Raw genomic sequence first — 26,481 nt, 5'->3', positions numbered from 1 at the left:
TATCCTTTGAAACCATGATTAATCTGCACGGGACGCAGTGGGGACAAAGCAAGAATAGAGAAAACAGTGAACGTTTCAGACAAAGACCTTCAGGACTCTACTGAGCTCCTCCAACACGTTATGCTCAACATTAACAACACCTAGAAATTTATTTGCATTAATGAAGCCAAGAATTACGTCAGTCTCTTGCGTCACGGGTCACGTCTCTAGATTCGATTGGTTTGATCGACAGCTCACGATAAAACCCGCCCCTCCATGTGATTGGTCGTACCCTGTCGTTTGCTCCCTCCCCCTCCTTTAGCTTTTATTGGATTGCGTAGGAATCCCTGCCACGTGATATCTCGAGCTCGACCCCGCCCCTTTCCCCTCACCGGGACCCGCTCTTGGTTCATTTCATATTGAAACTGCGCCTCCAGGTCGTTGAAGCCGTAATTGATTTTTCGCTGCTTTCCAACCTGCCCTCCACCCCGCCCTCATTCGACCTGCCCCTCAACACTGCCGCCAGAGATTTGCTGAATTTCCGGTATTAACCTGCCACTTCTTCTCTTGATTGGTCTAACGACCTGTCTCTCAGGGGAAACATCCTGCCCCCTGCCGTGACGACAGCACGCAGAGGCTGTGGGAGACTGGGTCAAGTGACGTCATTGCGCACACGGTTAGTCGGACCTTGGTGGGCGAAACGAAGAGGACCCGGAAGGGGAGAGGGGAGACTTCAAGATGGCGACCTTGACCATTTGGAGCTAATTCGTTTGTTGACTTTCGCCTCCTCAAGAGCTATGTATTTCCGGGCCAAGAAGAGCACAATGGAAGAACTTTGTCAACAGAATGCTTTACTCTTCGATAAAATCCAACTTTAAGGGGATTTACTCTTCAAATATTGAGAGATCCTCCCAACCTTGAGTCTTGGTTGGATTGTGTTGGGTTGCAAGATGGTGGCAGCTTGGAGCTTAGCCAGGGTGGGGATGGCTGGTACTTGGAGATGGACTACTCTGGCCTCCCCTTCTTTCAGATGTCGGTCCACCTCGGCCAGTGATCATTACCACCACCAGCACCAGCATCACCATGAAATGACCAAAGAACGCTCGAAGGCCGTCAGCACCTTCTACAACCAAACCGCCATCGACAGCGCGGCCGAAAAGGTAAAGACTACTCCTTGCCCCAGTCCTGTTGATTTCTGCCTCTCCAGTGAAGTCACAGACTGGTTCTGTGAGTTGCAACATTCTGTTGCAGATATAGGCAGTTTTAGTGAGGCCGTATTTGGAGTGTTGTGGACAGTTTAGATCACCTGTTGCTAGGAGGGAAGTCGTTAAGCTGGAAGCATTGCAAATAATATTGGCAAGGGTGGTGTCAGGTCTGGACTGCTGACTTAGATGTTGAGATTGCTAGGACTGTAGTCTTTGCAGCATAGGAGGATGGCAGGTCACCTTATAGAAAATCACAAGGGTCATAGGGTGAACGCACAGGGGTCCAGAAAATTAGAAGATGTGTAGTGTGAGGGGAGAGGTTTAAAAGGAATCTGAGGGGCAACTCAGTCACTGGGTGGTCCATTTATAGAGTGAGCTGCCAGTGGTAGAGGTTGGTACATTCAGAAGATACTTGGTTAGGTATGTGGACAGAAAAGGTTTAGTGTGATATGGGTAAATGGAACTAGCTTAGATGGTCAGCTAGGTTAGCATGTGTAAGTTGGGCAGAAAGGCTTCTTTCTGACTATTATTCTGTGACTGATGGTTTGAAAATGAAAGAATTCAAAAATTAGAGTTGCAAGTGAATTTGGAAGTTTTAGTTCAGTATTCAGGTTAATTTGAAGATTGAGTTGGTGGCGAGGAAGGCAACTGCAATGCTGGCATTCATTTCGAGAGGACTAGAATATAAGAGCAAGAATATACAGCTGAGGATTTATAAGGTGCTGACGTTCAAAATAAAAGTTTTTTCCAGAGTACATCCTTAAGATTCATTTTCCTATGGGCATACTCAGCAAATCTACAAATAGTTACTATAACGGGATCAATGAAAGATCAACCAGAGTGCAGCAGACAACAAACTGTACAAATATAAATAAATAACAATAAATAACAAAAACATGAAATAATAAGATAAAGAGTCCTTAAAGTGAGGTCATTGGTTGTGGGAACATCTCAATGGATAGGCAAGTGAGTGTAATTATCCCCTTTCGTTCAAGAGCCTGATAGTTGAGGGGTAGTAACTGTTCCTGAACCTGGTGGTGTGAGTCCTGAGGCTCCTGTACCTTCTACCTGATGGCAGCGGTGAGAAGAGAGCATGGCCTGGGTGGTGGGGATCTCTGATGATGGAGGCTGCTTTCCTGCGGCAGTGCTTCACCTAGATGTGCCCAATGGTTCATAGGGTTTTACCTGTGATGGACTGGGCCCAATCCTCTACCATTTGAAAGGGTTTTCCGTTCGGTGGTATTGGGGTTTCTGTTCCAGGCTGTGGTGCAGCCAGGCCACGTTTGGAAGATTATCAGCATTTTCCTTCCTCAGGAAGGATGTGCTGTCCCTGGAGAGGGAATTGGTTTATGATAGTTTTGTACGATAATGCTTGATCAGATTATATATACACGCTAGATTACTCAAATATTTTTATAGGCAACCGTTAGTCTGGTGAGACCATGGATTTGCGCCTTGGAAGGTTTCCAGGGCGCAGGCCTGGGCAAGGTTGTATGGAAGACCAGCAGTTGCCCATGCTGCAAGTCTCCCCTCTCCACGCCACCGATGTTGTCCAAGGGAAGGGCATTAGGACCCATACAGCTTGGCAGCAGTGTTGTTGCAGAGCAATGTGTGATTAAGTGCCTTGCTCAAGGACACACAACACACTGCCTCAGCTGAGGCTCGAACTCACGACCTTCAGATCACTAGACCGCTCGGCCACGCACCAACTCAAATATTACTGAAATATTACGCACACAACAGGAGATGCCTGTTTTATTCTGTGTCCTTTGGAAGGCTGTGATTAGGGGGTCTATTTCTGGAAACAGCAAGGTCGAAAACCCAGAGGTCATCAATGAGAAGTAATTGGAGAGAGGATTAGAGGGAGAGAAATTGCTTTGGGATGGTTGCCACTGTGGCACAGTGTGTACGCACATTGCTGCTCAGATGTGGAGTTACCGGTTTGATCCGCCCCCTGCCTCTTCGTGCGTGCACACGTGTCTGAATCCGAATCGGGTTTGGTATCAGCGGTGTATGCCGTGAAATTTGCCATCTTTGCAGCAGCAGTACATTGATAAAGAAATAAAACTGTAAATTACCTTGTGTGTATGCAGGTACACGTATATGTATATACGTTTGTGTATGTGTATATATATTTTTATTTAATGTATATGTTAAATTAAATAGGTAGTGGAAAAATAGAAATAATAAATAGTCAGGTAGTGTTCGTGGTTTCAATTAAGACATTGGATGGCAGAAGGGAAGAAGCTGTTCCTGAATCATTGAGTGTGTGCCTTCAGGCTTCTGTACCTCCTTCCTGACGGTAGCAATGAGAACAAGGCCTAAGCTGGGTGGTAGGAGTCCTTAACGATCGACTTTGCCACTGTTTGTGGAGTTTTCATATTCTTCCTGTGACTGACCGTGTGAAGTCCCCCCCCCCCCATGTGCTGCAGTTTCTTCCCGCACCCACACCCCTGTATCGTCAATGGAGCCTGTTTCTACGCTGTATACGTGACCTGGCGTCACAGCGAGCTTTTGCCACATTGGCCTTCATAAATCAGGGCACTGAGTACTGGAGCTGAGATGTGATGAGCTTGTCTAAGACGTTGATGAGGCTGAATTTGGAGTATTGTGTGCAGTTCTGGTCACCTGCAGGAAAGATGTCAATAAGATTGAAAGAGTGCAGAGGAAACTTTGCCACGGCTTGAAGAAATGATTTCCAGGGAAAGGTTGAGCAGGGTCGGGCTTCACTCCCTGAAGCGCACAGGATAATGAGGCAGGAGCTTGTGGCATTCAAAATAACGGGCTTTTCTGGGAAGAGCTTTGGAATTATGTTTGACATACTTGAGTTCTTTGAGGATAAAATGAGCTCAGTGGATAGAGGGGAACAGTGGATTTTGAATTCTTAGTTAAGGTGCTGCATAAAACACTTAGTACATACATTGTTAAAGTATGTAAGGAGTATAGAACCCTGAGATTCGTCTTCTCGCTTACAGACATGAAACCACGGAATCCATTCAGAGAAACCCATCAACCCCCACCCCCACCCCATGCAAAAAGAAAAACAATTGCGCAAACCGCAGCAAAAACTGAAAACGCAGGACATAAAACACAAAATAAAAAGGCATTTCAGCTCAGTGTTCATTATCTGCAGGTCATCCTGAGATGACTGTGCGTCTCGCAAGACGATCCGGGTATTCCCTAACCGGAAACCTTGGATGAATTATGAGGTCAAGTCCCTTTTAAAGGCTAGAGCTGTGGCTTTTAGGTCCGGGGATGCCAGTCGCTACACGGAATCCAGGCGTGAACTCTGGAAAGCCATTAAGGGTGCCAAGAGGCAATATCGAGCCAAGTTGGAAGCCCAGGCTAACCAGAGGGATGCCAGTAGACTATGGCAGGGTCTAAATGAGATCACTGGGCGCAAAGAAAAGGCTGGGAATGTCAATAACTGTGGTGCTTCTCTTCCTGACAAACTTAACATACTCTACGCAAGATTCGAACAGAAGAGGAGCGTCCCGCTCCCTCCGGACGTACCGGACCTGGTGGCATCGAGATTCATCGTCACCGAGGACGTTAGAAGGGCCTTCCTGAAGATAAATCCAAGGAAGGCGATGGACCCAGGTGGCATCCCGGGACGGGTTCTCCGGGCCTGTGCAAGCGAGCTAGCTGGAGTGTTTGCTGACATGTTCAACTGCTCCTTGCTTCAGTCTAAGATCCCCTTGTGTTTTAAGAAGGCGACGATAATCCCGGTGCCGAAGAAGAGCAAGGTGGCATGCCTGAATGACTATCGACCTGCAGCTCTGACATCAATTGCTATGAAGTGCTTCGAGAGATTGGTTATGGCACACATCAACCACAGCCTACCGGTCAACCTCGATGCTTTGCATTTCGCCTACCGGAGCAACAGGTCAACGGCAGATGCCATCTCTCTGGCCCTACGTTCCTCCTTAGAACACCTGGAGAATAAAGACGCGTACGTAAGGCTCCTTTTCATTGACTACAGCTCTGCCTTTAATACCATCATTCCAAATAAACTGATTCCTAAGCTCCGGAACCTGGGCCTTAGCACTCAGATCTGCAGCTGGATCATCAACTTCCTCACAGACAGGACCCAGGCTGTAAAAATAGGGGACAAGCTCTCCTCTACAATCACTCTGAGCACCGGTGCCCCACAAGGCTGTGTACTCAGCCCCCTGCTGTACTCACTGTACACCCATGATTGTGTAGCCAAGCTTCCATCAAACTCAATATATAAGTTTGCTGATGACACAACAATCGTAGGCCGTATCTCGGGTAATGATGAGTTTGAGTACAGAGAGGAAATTAAGAACTGGTGGCATGGTGCGAAGACAATAACCTATCCCCCAACGTCAGCAAGACGAAGGAATTGGTTGTTGACTTCAGAAGGAGTAGCGGACCGCACGACCCAATTTACATCGGTGGTGCGCAAGTGGAACAGGCCAAAAGCTTTAAGTTCCTCGGGGTCAATATCACAAATGACCTGACTTGGTCCAACCAAGCAGAGTCCACTGCCAAGAAGGCTCACCAGCGCCTTTACTTCCTGAGAAAACTCAAGAAATTTGGCCTGTCCCCTAAAACCCTCACTAATTTTTATAGATGCACCGTAGAAAGCATTCTTCTAGGGTGCATCACAACCTGGTATGGAAGTTGTCCTGTCCAAGACTGAAAGAAGCTGCAGAAGATCGTGAACACGGCGCAGCACATCACACAAACCAATCTTCCGTCCATGGACTCACTTTACACCGCACGCTGTCGGGGCAGTGCTGCCAGGATAATCAAGGACACGACCCACCCAGCCAACAGACTTTTCGTCCCTCTTCCCTCTGGGAGAAGGCTCAGGAGCTTGAAGACTCGTACGGCCAGATTTGGGAACAGCTTCTTTCCAACTGTGATAAGACTGCTGAATGGATCCTGACCCAGATCTGGGCTGTGCCCTCCAAATATCCGGACCTGCCTCTCGGTTTTTTTGCACTACCTTACTTTCCATTTTTCTATTTTCTATTTATGATTTATAATTAAAATTTTTAATATTTACTAATTTTAACTATTTTTAATATCTTTAATATTTAATATCTGTAATCCAGGGAGTGTGAAGCGCAGAATCAAATGTCGCTGTGATAATTGTACGTTCTAGTGCCAATTGTTTGGCGACAATAAAGTATAAGGTATATAAAGTACCCTGATTCAGAAATTGGCCAAACGAGCAGCAGAGTAATCAAACACATCACACGGTGAATTGGAGTCCCCAGTCTGGAACGTATGTTGATTAAACCTTGCTCGGGCACCATCCTCCAGCAGCATTGAGGGAGAGAGGGAGCGAGTTTATTCAGATGCGAGGACCTTCCCTCGAGACCAGCGAGCACAGGCGGAGAGATGTGGCTGCCCTCCTCCGGCAGAAGCGAGCAGGAGGCCGGTAGACAGCCCTGAACGCTCGCTCACCTGCCACACTTGCCTCGATGATTTCCGTCTTCATCGGCACTCTAATTGGCGAGAGACGGAGCCAATCGTGGGCCCATACCCCATCTCTTGTCTTCCTGGCCTCCACGCCGCATGCTTTGCTGGGACCCTCTCAGAGGCAGCAACACACCAGATCGCCCAATTGGCCTGAAAACACACGGCCACAATGTGGATAAGAAGATAGGAAACAGGAGCAGGAGTTGGCCATCTGGCCCGTCGAGCCTGCTCCGCCATTCCATAAGATCATGGCTGATCGGACCATCTCCACCTACCTGCCTCTTCCCCATATCCGTGAGTTCCCCTACTATGCTCAAATCTATCCAACCTTGTCTTAAATATATTTACTGAGGTAGCCTCCACTGCTCCAACAGAAGTAGAACTACATCCGAAATAAAAAGGAGAGAGAGGAGTTTCTTCATGGTGTCTTGAGGATGTTGTCCTTGGCAGTGTTGTTCTCTCGCACCGCAGTGGTCATCCAGCACAACCAAGGAAGACCCCGGTTGTGACAACCACTCGAACCACTGGAGCCGGACGTCTGGGGTCGAGAGAGTGCAACTGTCCCAGTGTACCGGCTTTCCCACTTCCCAAACTCTCCCGTCCTGTCATCGTCCGCTATGCCGGACAACCATTTGATTAGAATGACCAACACGGACACTTCATCGGCTTGTCCAGGCTGTACTCCCCTGTGTTGTAACTTGATGAGGGCAAAGGTAGTAGACGTGGTCTGTGTGGACTTCAGCAAGGCCTTTGATGACTTTCTGCATTTTAGGCTGCTCGGGAAGGTTAGAGCTCACGGGATCCAGGGAGAGTCAGTACTTGGTTGAACGGTAGGAGGCGGACAGCGATGGTGCAAGGTAGTGGTGATCTCCTAGGATCACGGCTGGGCCCTTTGCCGTTTGCCATAGATATCGATGGTTTGCATGAGAATGACGTTTGCAGATGACACAAAAGTAGGTGCGATCGTTGACGTGGTAAATAAGATGAATGGCAATGCTTCCGCATTTAGGGCAGGAATTCCCAAGCTTTCGTCAGCCATGGACCGATACCGTCAAGCAAGGGGTCCATGGGCCCCTGGCTGGGAAGCTGTACAAACTCTGCTGGGACACGCGTGGAGTATTGTGTCCAATTCCTATCTGAATTAGAGGGCAAGTGCTGTGTCGAGGGGCTGGACAAACTTTTGGGTTGTTTTCTCTCCTCTGGAGCAGTAGAGGCTGAGGGGAGATCTGATAGAGGTTTGTAAGGTTATGAGAGGCAGAGATAGAGTGGCCAGTATTTTTCTCCCCATGTCAAACACCGGAGGGCATGCGGTAACGGTGAGACAGGATAACTTCAGCGATATGTGGGAGGAGTTGTTTTTTGACACAAAGTGCCCGGGTGCCTGAAATAACCACTGATAACGTTCAAACAGCAAAGATGAGATTTTTCTTTGCTTTAACAACTTTCCTTTCTCCGTTTATGTTTAGTACACTGGGCTGCCATTTTCTTCAGTGTCTATTTCATAGATGCATATGTAAGTTCTGTACTTGCAGTCTATGCTAGCTGTCTGTCCTTTATGTCTGGACACACTGTATCCAGCAATTTAAAAGCTTGATACAATGTCAGGAGGTTCCTTTCTGTATTTACGCATTGGATTGTTCTTTTGTTCAAAGTCAATAATACTTGTCGAGCTGCTGCTGGAAATGCTGTCAGTGTCTGAACCTGCTGAGTGTGGTGGTGGGGGCAGAGGCTCTTCTCCCAGCACGATAGAGCCATTCAGACAGACCGAACGTGCAGGGAATGAGGGGGTGGGCAAACGTGGACCATGTGCAGCGAGAGGGGACTCAGCTTGAGTACAGCTTTGTCAGAGTCATACTTTATTGATCCGGGGGAAATTGGTTTTCGTTACAGTTGCACCATAAATAATTAAATAATAATAATAAAACCATAAATGGTTAAATAGTAATATGTAGATTATGCCAGGAAATAAATCCAGGACCAGCCTATTGGCTCAGGGTGTCTGACCCTCCAAGGGAGGAGTTGTAAAGTTTGATGGCCACAGGCAGGAATGACTTCCTATGACGCTCCGTGCTGCGTCTCGGTGGAATGAGTCTCTGGCTGAATGTACTCCTGTGCCCACCCAGTACATTATGTAGTGGATGGGAGACATTGTCCAAGATGGCATGCAACTTGGACAGCATCCTCTTTTCAGACACCACCGTCAGAGAGTCCAGTTCCATCCCCACAACATCACTGGCCTTACGAATGAGTTTGTTGATTCTGTTGGTGTCTGCTACCCTCAGCCTGCTGCCCCAGCACACAACAGCAAACATGATAGCACTGGCTACCACAGACTCGTAGAACATCCTCAGCATCGTCCGGCAGATGTTAAAGGACCTCAGTCTCCTCAGGAAATAGAGGTGGCTCTGACCCTTCTTGTAGACAGCCTCAGTGTTCTTTGACCAGTCCAGTTTATTGTCAATTCGTATCCCCAGGTATTTGTAATCCTCCACCATGTCCACACTGACCCCCTGGATGGAAACAGGGGTCACCGGTACCTTAGCTCTCCTCAGGTCTACCGCCAGCTCCTTAGTCTTTTTCACATTAAGCTGCAGATAATTCTGCTCACACCATGTGACAAAGTTTCCTACCGTAGCCCTGTACTCAGCCTCATCTCCCTTGCTGATGCATCCAACTATGGCAGAGTCATCCGAAAACTTCTGAAGATGACAAGACTCTGTGCAGTAGTTGAAGTCCGAGGTGTAAATGGTGAAGAGAAAGGGAGACAAGACAGTCCCCTGTGGAGCCCCAGTGCTGCTGATCACTCTGTCGGACACACAGTGTTGCAAGCACACGTACTGTGGTCTGCCAGTCAGGTAATCAAGAATCCATGACACCAGGAAAGCATCCACCTGCATCGCTGTCAGCTTCTCCCCCAGCAGAGCAGGGCGGATGGTGTTGAACGCACTGGAGAAGTCAAAAAACATGACCCTCACAGTGCTTGCTGGCTTGTCCAGGTGGGCGTAGACACGGTTCAGCAGGAAGACGATGGCATCCTCGACTCCTAGTCGGGGCTGGTAGGCGAACTGGAGGGGATCTAAGTGTAGCCTGACCATAGGCCACACTTAGAATGTCCTCAGAACGGAGACTGTGTACGGTTTGCTGTTCGAGCGGGAGGGCAGTGAGGATGGGGTGGGTTGCGGACGGTGAAATCGGAATGGATGGTGACGTTTCACCGGCTCTCCCCCTCTCCCCTCAGGCATCTGTGCGGCTCACTCCCACCATCATGCTGTACGCCGGCAAGTCACCGGATGGCACGCACCTGTTGGTAGGTGGCAAGAGAGTGTGAGGCGGGGGAAGGGGCTGGAAGTGGGGAGGAATTGGGGGGAGAGGAAGGGAAAGTGGGGGATGTGGGAGAGGGATGGGATGAGGAGGGTGGGTGGGTTTGAGGATGTGGGAGGTGGGAGAGATGAGGATGGGGCACTATAAAAATTGGGATGGGGAGGGGGAGTGGTTGGGTGGAGTACAATAGGGGGACGTGTTGGTTGTGGGAGATACAGACGGGGATCCAGGCCGATGTGGATCTGACGGTCTCTTCCCCCCCCCCGACAGAAGAGCGCCCGCTATCTGCGGAAGGAGCTGCCGGTGCGAATCGCCCATCGGATCCAGAGTATCCGCAACCTGCCCTTCATCCTGGGCTGTAACCCGACCATCCTGCAGGTGGTGAGTGGTCCGTTCAGCCTCTCCCCTCACTCCGTGCCCTCCACCACCCCCATCCCTTCCTCCCCTCCCAGTCTGGTCCCGGCTCCCGTCTGGGCCAGGCCCCGCCGTCCGCCCCTCCTGCCTCCCTGACTGTCCGTGTTCAGGGGGTGGGGTTGTTCTCATGGTGTCGACTCTCTGCCCCAGCTGACATGTCGCTTCTCTTTTTCCAGCACGAGCTGTACATTCGAGCCTTCCAGAAACTCAGTGACTTCCCCCCGGTGAGTCTCGTCCTCCCTGTCGCTGCTCCCCCTCCATTCCTCCATTTCCCCACCAGCCTCTCCCTTTCTCTTGTGGGGTGGGCAGGGGATTTATCTGGCACCCACTGACCTTACCAGGAGATTAAGGACAGCGTTCTTTCCCAACCCCTCACAGATTCAGGATGCTGAGGGTGAGGCCCAGTACTGCCGACTGCTCCAACAACTGCTCGATGACCACAAGGACGTGGTGACCATGCTGGCCGAGGGGTTCCGCGAGAGCCGCAAGTACGTGGAGGTGAGACCCGTGATGGACAGGGGTTCGGGGGGGGGTGAGACCTGTGCTGGACAGGTTCGGGGGGGGTGAGACCCGTGCTGGACAGGTTCCGGGGGGGGGGTGAGACTCGTGCTGGACAGGGGTTCGGGGGGGTTGGGGTGAGACTCGTGCTGGACAGGGGTTCGGGGGGGTTGGGGTGAGACTCGTGCTGGACAGGGGTTCGGGGGGGGTTGGGGTTGGGGTGAGACCCGTGCTGGACAGGGGTTCGGGGTGTTGGGGTGAGACCCGTGCTGGACAGGGGTTCGGGGGGGTTGGGGTGAGACCCGTGCTGGACAGGGGTTCAGGGGGGTGAGACGTGCTGGACAGGGGTTCGGGGGGGTGAGACCCGTGCTGGACAGGGGTTCGGGGGGGTGAGACCCGTGCTGGACAGGGGTTCGGGGGGGTGAGACCCGTGCTGGACAGGGGTTCGGGGGGGTTGGGGTGAGACCCCTGCTGGACAGGGGTTCGGGGGGGTGAGACCCGTGCTGGACAGGGGTTCGGGGGGGTGAGACCCGTGCTGGACAGGGGTTCAGGGGGTTGAGACCTGTGCCGGACAGGGGTTCGAGGGGGGTGAGACCCATGCTGGACAGGGGTTGGGGGGGTGAGACCCATGTTGGACAGGGGTTCGGCGGGGGTGAGACCGGTGCTGGACAGGGGCTCGGGGGGGTGAGACCCATGCTGGATAGGGGTTTGGGGTTTGACCCGTGCTGGACAGGGGTTCGGGGGGGTGAGACCCGTTCTGGACAGGGGTTCAGGGGTTGGGGTGAGACCCGTGCTGGACTGGGATTGGGGGACGGGTAACGCGGGAAGGGGAGTGGCATTTTTGGGAATATGTTCCCAGTGTGGGGTGGTGGTGGACATGTAGAAATGCCTTCCTGTTGCAGGATTTGCAGAGGTGGGGTCCATGAGAATTCGGGCAACTTTTTCACCCAGAGGGTGGTCCGTGTAAGGAAAGAGTGGCTGTAGCAGAGGCATTAAAGATATTTCAAAGGCGCTTGGTACGTGGATAGGAACGGTTTAGACCTCGGCCCCTTGTGATTTTATAGACCTCTATATGGTCACCTGTCAGCCTCCTTCACTCCGGCCTGTCCACTCTCTTGTAACTCAAGCCCTCCAGTCCTGGCACGTCCCTGTGAATCTGTTCTGTTCCCTCTCCAGCTCAATCAACCCCTTCCTCTCGCAGCACGACTGGAACTGCGTAGGGTGCTCCGAGTGTAGCCTCACCAGTGTTTCATACAACTGAAATATATTGGGTACCATTGACTAGGTCTGGTGACAGCAAACTAAAGAATGCAGTGGATCTGTTCAGAAGTGCGTTGTTAGTTGCAAGGTGCAGTCCACCTCCACTCCTCAGAATGGACAGAATGGATGGCAGGCAGCCACCATTTTATAGTCTTTATACAGTTCTTTGGCTGTTATCTGTTCTGGCTGAGTCAGCCCCCCCCCCCACCCCCATCGCAGCTGCAGTCTGTTTCACTTCTATTCGAGGCCAATCAATGTATCGATCTCCCCGTAGTTACACAGCGAACAATGAGCAGGACACTCCGTGCCTCCTGCCACATACACACTTTGCATGTAGCAAAGCACTCTGCGATTATACAGGTTCCATTTTGTCGCATTGCAAGGTTAAATATATTTTAAAAATCTCAAAGTTCCAAGTATACTTCCACAAGTGATACCTGTACTCCTGTACTCGGTGCCTTGATTGATGAAGGCTTGCATGTCAAACACTTTCATTGTCCTGTCTCCCTGTGACAGCACTTCCAAGGAACTAGGTACGTGTACCCCTGAGTGGCTCTGTTCTACAACTCTCCCCAGGGTCCTTCTGTGTTACATTAATCACACCCACCCTTTTTCTGGGCAACTAGAACTGAACACAATACTCCGAGTGCCAACTCACCAACGACTTGTACAGAATCAGGTTTATTATCACTGACAAAATTAGTGAAATTTGTTGTTTGGTGGCAACAGTACAGCGAGAGACATAAAATGTTACTAAAAGTTTTCATGACATGTATGTTTTTTTAAAAAGTGCAAAAGAGGAATAGTGAAGTAGTGACCATGGACCATTTGGAAATCTGATGGCAGAGGCAAAGAAACTGCTCATAAAATGTCGAGTGAGAGTCCTCAGTGTCTCCTCCCTGACAACAGCAATGAGAAGAAAACGTCCCAAATGATGTCACATAATATCCCAATTCCTGTACTCGGCGCCCTGGCCGATGAATATCCCAATTCCTCTACTCGGCGCCCTGGCCGATGAATAGTCCAATTCCTCTACTCGGCGCCCTGGCCGATGAATAGCCCAATTCCTCTACTCGGCGCCCTGGCCGATGAATAGCCCAATTCCTCTACTCGGCGCCCTGACCGATGAAGGCCAGTGTGCAGGGAAACACATACCTCTTCCCTTGGGTACCTTTGTTTTACAACACTCCCTGTGGTCCTTAATCACATCCTTCCTGTAAGTTAAATTCATAGTAAATTTATTATCAAAGTACATACATGTCGCCTTGGGGTTCATGTTCTTGTAGGGATATACAGGAAAATAGAAAATACAGTAGAAATTATGACAAAATGTACACAACCAATGCACAGAAGACAAATTGTACAAATAAATAAATGGACGGACAACATGGGAAAGTGAGCCAGTAGGTGCTGAATCAGTTCAGAGTTGAGCTGAGTGAAGTTATCCCCCAGGTTCAGGAGCCTGATGGTCTGAGGGTAATAACTATTCCTGAACCTGCCTGAAGAGTGGTGGGAGTACTTGATGATGGATGCTGCTTTCTTGTGATAGTACTGCACGTAAATGTGCTCAGTGGGGGAGTGGGCTTTGCCTGTGATGGACTGGGCCGTGTCCACCACTTTTTGTGGACTTCTCCATTCCTGGGCATCAGTGTTCCCATACCAGGCTGTGATGCAGCCAGTCAGGATGCTCTCTACTCTGCACCCATAGAAGTTAGTTCAAGGTTTTGATGATAAGCTGAATGTAATCATAATCCTAAGAAAACAAGCGTGCAGTTGTGCCGTCTTTGTGGTGTTGATGTGTTGGTCCCAGGACAAGTCTCTGATATGGTAACGCCAAGGAATTTGAAGTTACTGACCCGCTCCAGCTCTGATCCACCAACGAGCTGATGGCTCAAGGTCCTCTGGCTTCTGGCTCCTGTAGTCGATAATCAATTCTTGGGTTTTGCTGAAGTTCGGTGAGAGGTGGTTGTTGTGGCACCACTCAACCAGATCTTCAGTCTCCCTCCGATATGCCGATTGCCGATTCCTCACCTCCTTTGATCTGGCCAACGACAGTGGTGTTTTCGGCAAATCTAAATAAGGCATTGGAGCTGGACGTAGTCACAAAATCATAGGTGTATCACAAGTAGAGCAAAGGGTTAAACACACAGTTTTGTGGTGCACCTGTGCTGATAGAGATTGTGGGTATCTGGATGGTATGACCACAGTACTCATTTTATACATTTCAGTAAGGTTGCCCCTTAGTCGTAGAAAAGTACAGCACAGGAACAGGTTCTTCGGCCCATCTAGACCATGTGAACCTTCTCTCATCAACCTGCACCGGGACCAGAGCCCTCCACACCCTTATCTTCCACATACCTATCCAAACTTCTCTTAAACGTTGAAGTTGAGCTCACATGCACCACTTGCGCCAGCAGCTCATTCCACACTCTCATGACCCTCTGGGTGAAGAAGTTTCCCCTCAAGTTCCCCTTAAATTTTTCACCTTTCACCCTTAACCTATGACCTCTGGTTGTAGTCCCACCCAACCTCAATGGAAAAAGCCTGCTTGCATTTATTCAATCTACACCCCTCATAATTTTGTATACCTCCATCAAATCTCTCAGTCTTCTACGTTCCAAGGATCTCCTTGGACTGTCCCCTATACTTCAAGGAATAAGGTTCAACCTATCCAAAGTTTCCCTGACATTGTTAGAAACCTCCTCTGCACTCTTCAGCTTAATGGCATTTTTCTGATAGAAGGGCCAACAAAACTGTACACAATACTCCGTGTGGCCTCACCAACATCTTGTACCAGTGCAATGTGAGTTCCCAACTTCTTTACACAGTATACTTACTGATGAACACTGTCCTGTCTACCTGCGACCCCACTTTCAGGGAAGTCTGCATCTGTACCCTTGGGTCCCTCAAATCTATGACCTTGTCCACTATGCAAGCCCGGGTTTAAATTCCCAAAACTGCATCATGTATAGAGCACGAAAGTGATCCCATAGGCCCTTTGGCCCATTGATGCTGTGTTGACCCCTGCTCCATTTTACATTCCATAAGAGCAGAATCGGGCCATTCAGCCCATCAAATCTGCTCAGACATTTAATCATGGCTGATTTAATTTCCCTCTCAACTCTGTCCTGCCTTCTCCCTGTAACCTTTAATGCCCTTACTAATCAAGAACCTATCAACCTCTGCTATACCCAATCAAGAACCTATACCCATTGACTTGACCTCCACAGCCATCAGTGGTAATAAATTCCACAGATTTACCACCCTTTGGCTAAAGAAATTCCTCCTCATCTCTATTCTACACTGATGTCTTTCTGTTCTGAGGCTGTTCCCTCTGGTCCTAGACTCACCCACTATTGGAAACATCCTCTCCCCATCCACTCTATCTGGGCCTTTCAATATAATGCAGGTTTCAGTGAGATCCCCCCCCACCACCCCTCATTCTTCTGAACCCCAGCAAGTACAGGTCCTAACCCATTGAAAGCTCCTCTTACATTAACCCCCTCATCCCCACGATCATTCTGATAACTATTCTCTGACCTATCTCCAATGCCAGCACAGCCTTTCTTGGGTATGGGGACCAAAACTGCTCACATTACTCCAAATGTGGTCTGATGAATGCCTTGTAAATCCTCAGCGTTACATCCTTGCTTTTGCCGATATTCTAGTCCTCTTAACATTGCATTTGCCTTCCTCACCACTGACGTAACCTGCAAGTTAACCTTTAGGGAATCCTGCGCCAGGACTCCCAAGTCCCTTTGCACCTCCATATTTTGTGTAAGTTCGCTCGCTGCTTAGAAAATAGTGTGCAGCTTTACGTCTATCAAAGTGCACGACTCTGCAGTTTCCTTACCTGCCACTTCTTTGCCCATTCTGCTAATCTGTTGAAGTCCTTCTGCAGGCAACTCAACTCTACCTTATTTTCCACCCATGAAGGATCATCTATTTACCAGTTGCAGTACATTGATATGTATTAGGAATTTAAACCTTTGTATCATCTGTAAACTTGGCCACATAGTCCTCAATTGTGATCTAGATCATCGACATACAGTGTGAAAAGCAATGGACCCCACCCCAACCCCTGCAGAGCACTGGCAGCTAACCAGAAAAGGCCCCCTTTATTCCCACTCTGCCTCCTTCTAGTCAGCCAATCTTCTATCCATGCTAGTATCTTTCCTATAATACCATGGGTTCTTATTGTAATACCGTGGAGTGGGACGGCAGGGGCAGGGAGAGGAGGGGATGAGGGACTGTATGGAGGGGAGTAAAGTGAGGAAGGGGAAGGAGTGGCAGGGGGGGAGTTGTTGGGATATGGGAGGACGACAGGCTGCCTGTGGGGAGAAAAGGCTCGGCCAGTGTCAGAGTTGGGCATCAATCCCGTTTCCGGCTGCATTGTGGAACACTGTGCACTCACTTTCGTCTCTCTTTCACCCCCAAGGACGAGACAGTCATCCAGGCCTTCCTGGACAAGACCCTGACGTCGAGGCTGGGGATGCGGATGCTGGCCACTCACCACCTAGCCCTCCACGAGGACAGGGTAGGCATGAAGGCAACGTGATTGGACACCTGGGGGGAGTGTGTATCCGACGGGAACCCTGCCGTCTTCTGTTCGTTCCTGGCATTCACTCACAATCGACTGGAACCCTCCCCGCCGAATTCCCCAATAGGTCCCTACCCCCCCACCAATTCATTCCCATGGTCTGGACTTCCAGTGGGAACCTACCCCATCCTGTTCACTCCCAGTGGGACCTTGCCCCTTCCCATTCACTCCCATCGTCCACACTCCCAATGGGACCCTGCCCCTTCCCATTCACTCCCACCGTCCACACTCCCAATGGGACCCTGCCCCTTCTCATTCACCCCTACCGTCCACACTCCCAATGGGACCCCGCCCCTTCTCATTCACTCCCATCGTCCACACACCCAATGGGACCCTGCCCCTTCCCATTCACTCCCACCGTCCACACTCCCAATGGGACCCTGTCCCTTCCCATTCACTCCCACCGTCCACACTCCCAATGGGACCCTGCCCCTTCCCATTCACTCCCACCGTCCACACTCCCAATGGGACCCTGCCCCTTTTCATTCACTCCCACCGTCCACACTCCCAATGGGACCCTGCCCCTTCCCATTCACTCCCACCGTCCACACTCCCAATGGGACCCTGGCCCTTCCCATTCACTCCCACCGTCCACACTCCCAATGGGACCCTGTCCCTTCCCATTCACTCCCACCGTCCACACTCCCAATGGGACCCTGCCCCTTCCCATTCACTCCCACCGTCCACACTCCCAATGGGACCCTGCCCCTTCTCATTCACCCCCACCGTCCACACTCCCAATGGGACCCCGCCCCTTCTCATTCACTCCCACCGTCCACACTCCCAATGGGACCCCGCCCCTTCTCATTCACTCCCATCGTCCACACTCCCAATGGGACCCACTCCTTCCCATTCACAACGGGAGCCCATTATTTATTTGCCACTGCCCTCCCCCCCCCCACCCCGTTACCCCCACTGTTGTCATTACCACACACGTTGATGCCATTGGTTCTCCAACTTCCTTTTCCCCTTCAATTCCAGCCGGATTTTGTCGGCATCATCTGTACCCGCCTGTCACCGAAGAAGATCATCGAGAAATGGGTCGACTTTGCCAGGTCCGGCAGGGAGGGGTTGTGGGAAAGGGGAATTGGTGGAGGTGGGGCGGGCAGGAGTCACAGAGACGAGGAGAAGCATAGTGAGACCAGGAGGAGCATTTGTGGGGGGGGGTTCACGGAGATGGGGAGGGCTTACGGGAAGGAGGGAGCAATGGAGACAAGGTAGATTGTAGAGGAGGGAAGGGAGTCACAGATGGGACCGGTGTAGGGGAGTGAGGGGGTAATGGAAACGGGAAGGGGTGTAGGGGAGGGCAGGGTTTATAGAGACTGGGAGGAGAAGGAGGGGGTTGTGGAGATGGGAAGGAGGAGTGAAGGAGATGGGGAGTGGCTTCAGAGAGGGATGGGGGTGACAGAGATGGAGGCTGGTGTCGGGCAGGGAGGGGGTGATGGAAGTGGAGTGGGTGATGGAGATGAGGGAGAGGGTGACGGAGATGGAGGCTGGTGTCGGGGAGGGAGGGGGTGACGGAGACGAGGGAAGGGGTGACGGAGACGAGGGAGAGGGTGATGGAAATGGAGGGTGACGGAGGGGAGGGAGAGGGTGACAGAGACGAGGGAGGGGTGACAGGGACGAAGGAGAGGGTGATAGAAATAGAGGGTGACGGAGGGGGTGACGGAGACGAGGGAGGGGGTGACGGAGATGGAGGCTGGTGTCGGGGAGGGAGGGGGTGACGGAGACGAGGGAAGGGGTGACGGAGACGAGGGAGAGGGTGATGGAAATGGAGGGTGACGGAGGGGAGGGAGAGGGTGACAGAGACGAGGGAGGGGTGACGGACGAAGGGAGGGTGATAGAAATAGAGGGTGACGGAGGGGGTGACGGAGACGAGGGAGGGGGTGACGGAGATGGAGGCTGGTGTCGGGGAGGGATGGGGTGACGGAGATGAGGGAGGGGGTGACAGAGACGAGGGAGGGGGTGACGGAGATGGAGGGTGGTGTCGGGGAGGGATGGGGTGATGGAAATGGAGGGTGACGGAGGGGAGGGAGGGAGTGATGGAAATGGAGGGTGGTGTCGGGGAGAGATGGGGTGACGGAGGGGAGGAATGGGGTGACGGAGGGGAGGGAGGGAGTGATGGAAATGGAGGGTGGTGTCGGGGAGAGATGGGGTGACGGAGGGGAGGAATGGGGTGACGGAGGGGAGGAATGGGGTGACGGAGGGGAGGGAGGGAGTGATGGAAATGGAGGGTGGTGTCGGGGAGAGATGGGGTGACGGAGGGGAGGAATGGGGTGACGGAGATGAGGGAGGCTACATGACCTTTGATACTCTCTCTCCCTTCCAGGCGCCTCTGTGAACACAAGTACGGGAATGCTCCGCGTGTCCGCATCAGTGGGCACGTGGCGGCTCGCTTTCCCTACATCCCGATGCCTCTGGACTACATCCTCCCGGAGTTGCTAAAGAACGCCATGAGGTGAGAGCTCATGGGTACTGAGACGCTGACCGGGGAAGAGAGGCTGGCGTGCCTGTCACCCAGTCCCGTGGTGAGGGGTGGGGGGGGAGGGGGTGCAGGTGGGTGGTATGTCTAATGCTTGGTCCTGTGGGGAGGTGATAATGGGGTGTCTGACGTCCAGACACCATGGGGGGTGGTGATAATGGTGTGTCTGACGTCCAGACACCATGGGAGGAGTGGGGAGTGAGAATGGTTTGTCTGACGTCCTGTCCTGGAAGTGAGCAAAAGGACAGGACACTGTATCGGGGTGGCGGGAGGGTGTTTGAGGATGAGTGACGAATGGACATGGTATTCCAGGGCGACCATGGAGAGCCACCTGGACACACCGTACAACGTTCCAGACATTGTTGTGACAATCGCCAACAACGACATCGACTTTATCATCAGGTACAACATTAAATTGCAGTGTGGACAGTTTTTGAATGTGTTGAGCAGCATTTGAGATGACTGTATCCCCACTGATGTTAATCCAGCTCCCTCACACCGTCCCTCAGTGCCTCCTCACCCCCAGCACCCTGTCTCTGCTGTATCCCCTCTGACGTTAATCCAGCTGACTCACACCGTCCCTCAGTGACCCCTCTCCCCCTGCACTGTCACTGACTGTATCCCCACTGACGTTAATCCAGCTCCCTCACACCGTCCCTCAGTGACCCCTCTCCCCCAGCGCACTGTCACTGACTGTATCCCCACTGATGTTAATCGAGCTCCCCCACACCATCCCTCAGTGACCCCTCTCCCCCAGCATCCTGTCACTGACTGTATCCCCACTGACGTTAATCGAGCTCCCCCACACCATCCCTCAGTGACCCCTCTCCCCCAGCATCCTGTCACTGACTGTATCCCCACTGATGTTAATCCAGCTCCCTCACACCGTCCCTCAGTGACCCCTCTCCCCCAGCGCACTGTCACTGACTGTATCCCCACTGACGTTAATCCAGCTCCCCCACACCATCCCTCAGTGACCCCTCTCCCCCAGCATCCTGTCACTGACTGTATCCCCACTGACGTTAATCCAGCTCCCTCACACCATCCCTCAGTGACCCCTCTCCCCCTGCACTGTCACTGTTGTATCCCTGCTGACATTAATACAGATTCCCCCACACTGTCCCTCAGTGACCCCTCTCTCCTGCACTGTCACTAACAGTATTCCCACTGACGTTAATCCAGCTCCCCCACACTGTCCCTCAGTGACCCCTCTCCCCCTGCACTGTCACTGACTGTATCCCCACTGACGTTAATCCAGCTCCCTCACACCATCCCTCAGTGACCCCTCTCCCCCTGCACTGTCACTGCTGTATCCCTGCTGACATTAATACAGATTCCCCCACACAATCTCTCCCTCCTGTGAGCACCGTGCTCGCTATAGAACAGTTACGTGTGGGTACATGAGGCCACACAAGGAATGTTGTGAGCAGGTTTGGTGACCCTGTGATGGGAGGGACATACTGAAACCAGAAAGGAATTCAGAACAGGTTTACCAGCACGTTGCCTGAACTGGACGGCCTGAGTTAGAGGGAACGGGTATCCAGGCAACATTGGACAATGAGAAGCAGCCTTATACTTTCACAAAATCATGCGGGGCAGAGAGAAGGTGGACGGTCACGGTCTTTTCCCAGAGTAATGAAGAGACAGGGACCCAAGGGGCAGCTTTTTTTGTTCGAGGGTGGAGGGTTTATGGAAGTGGTTGAGGTAGGTACAACTGCATCATTTAAGAAGCACTTGATAAGCGTTTCGAAGGATAGGGGGCAAAAACAGGAGACTGGGCCTAGCTGGGTGAGCACTTTGGGCAGCAGGGTTTGGTTGGGCCAGAGGGCGTTTATCTTCAATGAGTGACTGTATAGGTAATGAGAGGTGAAGTGAGGGCTTCTGACGGTCAGAGCTGACTATGGATATTGGGTCCTAGCAGTCTGAGTACACAAGCCTGGGCAGTGTGATATGGAGAGCAAGCTGTTGCCCATGCAGTAGGCTCCCCCTCTCTACGTATCCGATGAACCCAAAGGAACGGCGGAGACCGATACAGTTTGGCAGCAGCAGCGTCACAGGAGTTGCCAGTCAGCGTTGAACTCTGTAGGACTGCCCTGGGGACCCCAGCTCTGGACCTTTCCCTTGGAGCGTAGGGTGTAGCGGCAAGGCAGCAGAGGTTTGAGATCAGAATTTTCATCTCCTAGCTGAGCTGCCAACCATGGCTGTCGAGTCCTATTTGCCTGAAGCAACTGGTTTTAAGGTGCCAATAGCCCACCCTTGCCCCTTCTCCTCTCAGTAGAAACGGTTGCTCCAGGCTTACTAGCTGAACCACACGTGAAGGGTAACATAGGGAGTTCCGTCAAATGTGCCCCCGCTATCGTTCCCAGGATTTCAGACCGAGGAGGAGGGATTCCACACGAGAGCCTCCACAGGGTGATGGACTACCACTTCACAACGGCAGGATCCAGCAACCAGGACCTGCTGTGCAACACCATGCTGGGAAACATGGTGGACATGGTTAACAGTGGCCAGTCCAGCCCCATGCACGGGTAAGTGTCCCATCTCACTGACTCCCATCAACGGCACTCCCAATGTGACCCAGCCCTTTTCATTCTCTTCCACCGTCTGCACTCCCAGTGGGATGTCACCCCTTTCGGTTTGCTCCCATTGTGCGCACTCCCAACGGGACCCCATCCCTTACCATTCATTCCCACGGTCCGCACTCCTGATGAATCTCACCCCTTCCCGTTCATTCCCACCGTCCGCACTCCCAACGGGACACCATCCTTTCCCGTTCATTCCCACCGTCCGCACTCCCACCAGGACACCATCCTTTCCCATTCATTCCCACTGTCCGCACTCCCAACGGGACACCATCCTTTCCCGTTCATTCCCACCGTCCGCACTCCCACCAGGACACCATCCTTTTCCATTCATTCCCACCAGGACCCCATCCTTTCCCATTTGTTCCCACCAGGACAACATCCTTTCCCATTCATTCCCACTGTCCGCACTCCTGATGAATCTCACCCCTTCCCGTTCATTCCCACCGTCCGCACTCCCACCAGGACACCATCCTTTCCGGTTCATTCCCACCGTCCGCACTCCCAACAGGACACCTTCCTTTCCTGTTCATTCCCACTGTCCGCACTCCTGATGAATCTCACCCCTTCCCGTTCATTCCCACCGTCCGCACTCCCACCAGGACACCATCCTTTCCCGTTCATTCCCACCGTCCGCACTCCCAACAGGCCACCATCCTTTCCTGTTCATTCCCACCGTCCGCACTCCTGATGAATCTCACCCCTTCCCGTTCATTCCCACCGTCCGCACTCCCACCAGGACACCATCCTTTCCCATTCATGCCCACTGTCTGCACTCCCAACAGGACACCATCCTTTCCTGTTCATTCCCACCGTCCGCACTCCCACCAGGACACCATCCTTTCCCGTTCATTCCCACCGTCCGCACTCCCACCAGGACACCATCCTTTCCCGTTCATTCCCACTGTCCGCACTCCCAACAGGACACCATCCTTTCCCATGTATTCCTGCCGTTCGCACCCCCAACAGAATCCCACCCAATCGGCCTATCCTGCACCACTCCCCCACCTTCCCGTAGTTCTGCCACCCCACCTTGCGTGCTAAACCTGTCCTCCTTTCCACTCCCCTGCTTGACCTTTGTCGCCCTCCCTCCCTCACTTGTGCAGGTTTGGTTTTGGTCTGCCCACTTCCCGCGCCTATGCGGAGTATCTGCGTGGCTCACTGGTGGTCCAGTCACTCCAGGGGATCGGCACAGACGTCTATCTCCGCCTGAGGCACATCGATGGCAAGGAGGAGAGCTTCCGCATCTGACCTGGGAGACCCTCGGACTCTCCCCACCGTGCTGTGGTGTGCCCTGGGACAGAGAGGGAGAGAGAAGTTAAGCAGACTCTCAGGCATCCCTTCTCATTATCATTGGTCAACAAGACCAGGTAGAGATCAGGCATCCCTTCCAACCCACCTCCACCCCCATTCCCTCCCCATTAGACCCTCGTCAGGAAGGCTGCTTCAGGCTTTGTACCTCGATATCTCTGAAGCTGAGGAGTCCACTGGGAAAGCCTTGAGCTGCTAGCATCCACTCAACCTCTGGTCATCCCTCCCAGTCCCGGTCAATTCACTGCCAGCCAGGGCCAGCTTGCTACTCCTTTTCGGCTCACCGCCGGCCAGCGGGCCTCTTACAGTACTCCCAACAGCACCCTCTCACCAACTGATACGTCAGCAAGGAGACCATATCAAAATATCAGCACCACCCACCCCAACCAAGGAATCCCAGTCATCCAGTACCATTTTCTCTGCAACTAATATATCATCTGGAAGGCAATCTCAATATGCTACCACTGCTTCTTCAACGAGTTCTTTGCCAATAAGGCTGTATCAATATTCATGTACCATTCCTCATCCCCAAATGACCACTGATCCAACCAGGCCAATTCGATCTTCCAACAGCATTTCACTTCCAACTACTACTACATCAATGAGGCCATTTCAGTCCTTCAGTGCTGTTTCCAAATGAACACTGACCCAACCAGACTAATTCCATCTTCCAAAATAATTTGTTCTCCAACTAGTTTATCACCGAGGAGCTATATCAAAGTTCTTGGGACTCTTTCCTGTCCCAAATGACCATGGACCCAAACCAGGCCATTTCAATCCTTCGACAGCATTTCTTTGTCAGTTAGTACATCACCAACTAGGCCATATCAATATTGGATACTGACTCAGCCAGACCAAATCCATCCTCCATTGCCATTTTGTATCCAACTACTTTATCGCCAATGCGACTGTATCAAAATCCTTGGACCATTCTCCATCCCTAAATGACCATGGACTTGAACAGTCCTCCAGCAACATTCCATCTCCAATTAATAAATCGCTAGCCAGAAGATCACAATACCCCGACAAAGCTTTGTCTCTAACTAGTCCATCACCCATGAGGTTGTGTCAGAATCTCCCCATCCCCAGACCAGTTCATCAAGTTCCTCCAACTAATTGATTGCCAGTCCTCCTACATCATTTCCTCTGTGACTGATACATTGCCAATGAGGCTGTTCTGAAATCCCAGACCACTCTTCATCCTCCAACCAGCCGTCTCAATCGTCCAACACCATTCCATCACCAACCACACCACCTCAATCCTCCAACTTCAACTAATTCATGACTGGTGAGGCCGTTTCCAAGTTCCTACATCCCTCCCTGTTCTCGAGGGACACTGAATTAAACAGGCTCCCCAGCACAATCTCCTCTCCAATGGACTCGTTGCCAGTGAGGATATGGTCTCCCCAGTTGTTCGGAGGCTCCTAGACCACCATCCATCCACCCACTCCCCCCATCCCAATCGTCAAGGCTGCTTCCGGATCGACAATATCGCGGCCTCTCTGGAATCACTAATGTTCTCAGGACCACCCACCTCCTGTATCCACTCCATTGTGGGAGGGCAAAGGAGTTGGCTTGGCCAGGGAGAGCTTCCTGGACTGTACACTCCACGGTGGGAGTGTTGGGTCCTCTACGCCACTGACATGAGACAGAAGGGTTCTTGCCATTCCCTTCCGACATGTGGGAATCTGTGCACAATCACACAACACCCCTATGGGAATTCCTGCAACATTCACTTCTGACATGTGAAGGTTTCTGCATCACTACCTCCTGACGTGCATGAGGGGATTTCCTTATTCCCACAACACACATGTGGGAAATTTCCATTTCCCTCAGGTGTGAGTGTGGAAGATTAAGCATTCTCCACAAACATGTATGTGGGTACTTCCTGATACTCTACTCTGCCACACGTAGGAACTTCCACCCCTTCCCTGGTTCGTGTGGACGTTTCCACACCATTGCCTTCCTAAATGTGTAGATATTTTCTGCCTGTGCCTTTCCAACGCATGTAGGCGATTCCATTCCATTCCCTTCTGACCTACTCGTAGAAATTTCCCGATCATTCCCAAATAGCAATTTTCTGCATGTGCCTCTCCAGCAGGCGAGTAGGAATTTCCATATTATTCCTCTCCAAGTCACGTGTTGGAATTTCCTGACCATTTGCCTCTGACGAGCATGCAGAAATTCATAGACCATTTCTCAACGTGTATGTGGGAATTTCCTGACTACTCCTCTGTGTGTATCATTCGAGTGTTCCCTCTGACCGGAGAAGAAATTTCCACACTGTTCCGCTCTGAATGCAGGAATTCCCACGCCTTTCCCTTCAACACACGTGTGGAAACCTCCACACTGTCTCTCTCTAACACCGACACGGGTCTGTGGAAGTTGGGGTATCGGGGGCCCACTCCTCTTGCCCCCTTGCCCCTCCCTTTCTCTTCCACCCTCTTCTTGCCTCCACCCACCCCGCTCTCCCCGACTGCTCCTTTGCCCCAGTCTCCTCCCCTCCCTCCTTCTTCAGCTTCTTATCTTACCTGCCTTATCCCCTCCCCTCTCCATTTTCAGGATCTCAACTCCAGAATCTCCTCCCTCCCTTTCCCCCTTCCCTTCACAGGCTCACCTCTTACCCCACTGCTCTCCCCTGGATTCTGGCTGGAAAAATGGGGCCTGTATGGGGGTGGGGTGCAGAGAGTGAGCTGGGAGTTGATGCAGGAGCACAGGGAGGGGGTTAACCGAATCTCCCTTTCCCCACCCCAACTGCTTGCAGCTAGGAGTCTGCTCCCACTGGGATCCTGTACCGAGGGTGGCGAGGACACATTCCCCACCACACCGCACTCCGTCCTCCGCCGCTGGCCCAGCCTTGCTACACACCTGCCTTCCTGGCACGGCAAGACACCCTCTAACTCATTAAACCATAGCGTCTCCAATCCCGCATCCTGCTTTCTCTGTTTGGGACGGGCCGGGGTGGGGGGGGGGGAGGCAGGAACAATGTGACGTGATTGAAAAGGGGAAAGGGGTGGGGGGAGGCAGGGAGAATGTGATATAATGGAGGGGGGGCTAGGGAGGGAGGGGGAGGAAGGGAGGGGGCTGGGGAGGAACAGAGGGGGACTGGGGAGGGGGAAGAAGGAGGCTGGGAGGGAGGGGTGTTGGGGAGTGGGGGAGGAAGGGGCGGGTGTAGGTGGGGGGAGGGAGGGGGCTGGGGAGGTGGGGGAGGGGGTGGAAGGAAGGAGGGACAGGGAGAGAGAGGAAGGTGGAGTAGGATGGTTTAGAGTGAAAGAGGGAGGGTGGATGGGACGTAAGGGGGATGGAGGGAATGAAACAGTAACACTAAGCATTGATGGGCTTTCGGGGGGCTCCTGGAGACCGAGGAGTGGAGGT

General features: G+C 52.1%; 1 protein-coding gene across 1 annotated transcript; it reads left to right on the top strand.

Moving 5' to 3' along the window:
• Positions 1–355: 355 nt before the first annotated feature.
• On the top strand, positions 356–26,055 carry LOC134354144 (branched-chain alpha-ketoacid dehydrogenase kinase-like). Its single transcript, XM_063062953.1, has 11 exons — positions 356–1,139; positions 9,877–9,945; positions 10,230–10,340; positions 10,550–10,597; positions 10,752–10,871; positions 16,570–16,668; positions 17,713–17,786; positions 19,061–19,189; positions 19,526–19,615; positions 21,580–21,741; positions 22,902–26,055. The coding sequence occupies exons 1-11, from the start codon at positions 930–932 to the stop codon at positions 23,044–23,046; spliced, it is 1,257 nt and encodes a 418-aa protein (XP_062919023.1). The 5' UTR covers positions 356–929; the 3' UTR covers positions 23,047–26,055.
• Positions 26,056–26,481: the final 426 nt, after the last annotated feature.

This window comes from Mobula hypostoma, chromosome 11 (assembly GCF_963921235.1).
Source record: "Mobula hypostoma chromosome 11, sMobHyp1.1, whole genome shotgun sequence".
NCBI classification, from domain to species: domain Eukaryota; kingdom Metazoa; phylum Chordata; class Chondrichthyes; order Myliobatiformes; family Myliobatidae; genus Mobula; species Mobula hypostoma.
This window is presented reverse-complemented; position numbering and strand designations above follow the sequence as displayed.

What these genes read in the sequence shown, in the direction of transcription:
- LOC134354144 (XM_063062953.1), top strand. Translation starts at nt 930, where the DNA reads ATGGTGGCAGCTTGGAGCTTAGCCAGGGTGGGGATGGCTGGTACTTGG. An exon ending in ACCCGACCATCCTGCAGGTG is followed by an intron (nt 10,341 to 10,549) that starts GTGAGTGGTCCG and finishes CTCTTTTTCCAG; the next exon opens with CACGAGCTGTACATTCGAGC. An exon ending in GACATCGACTTTATCATCAG is followed by an intron (nt 19,616 to 21,579) that starts GTACAACATTAA and finishes TATCGTTCCCAG; the next exon opens with GATTTCAGACCGAGGAGGAG.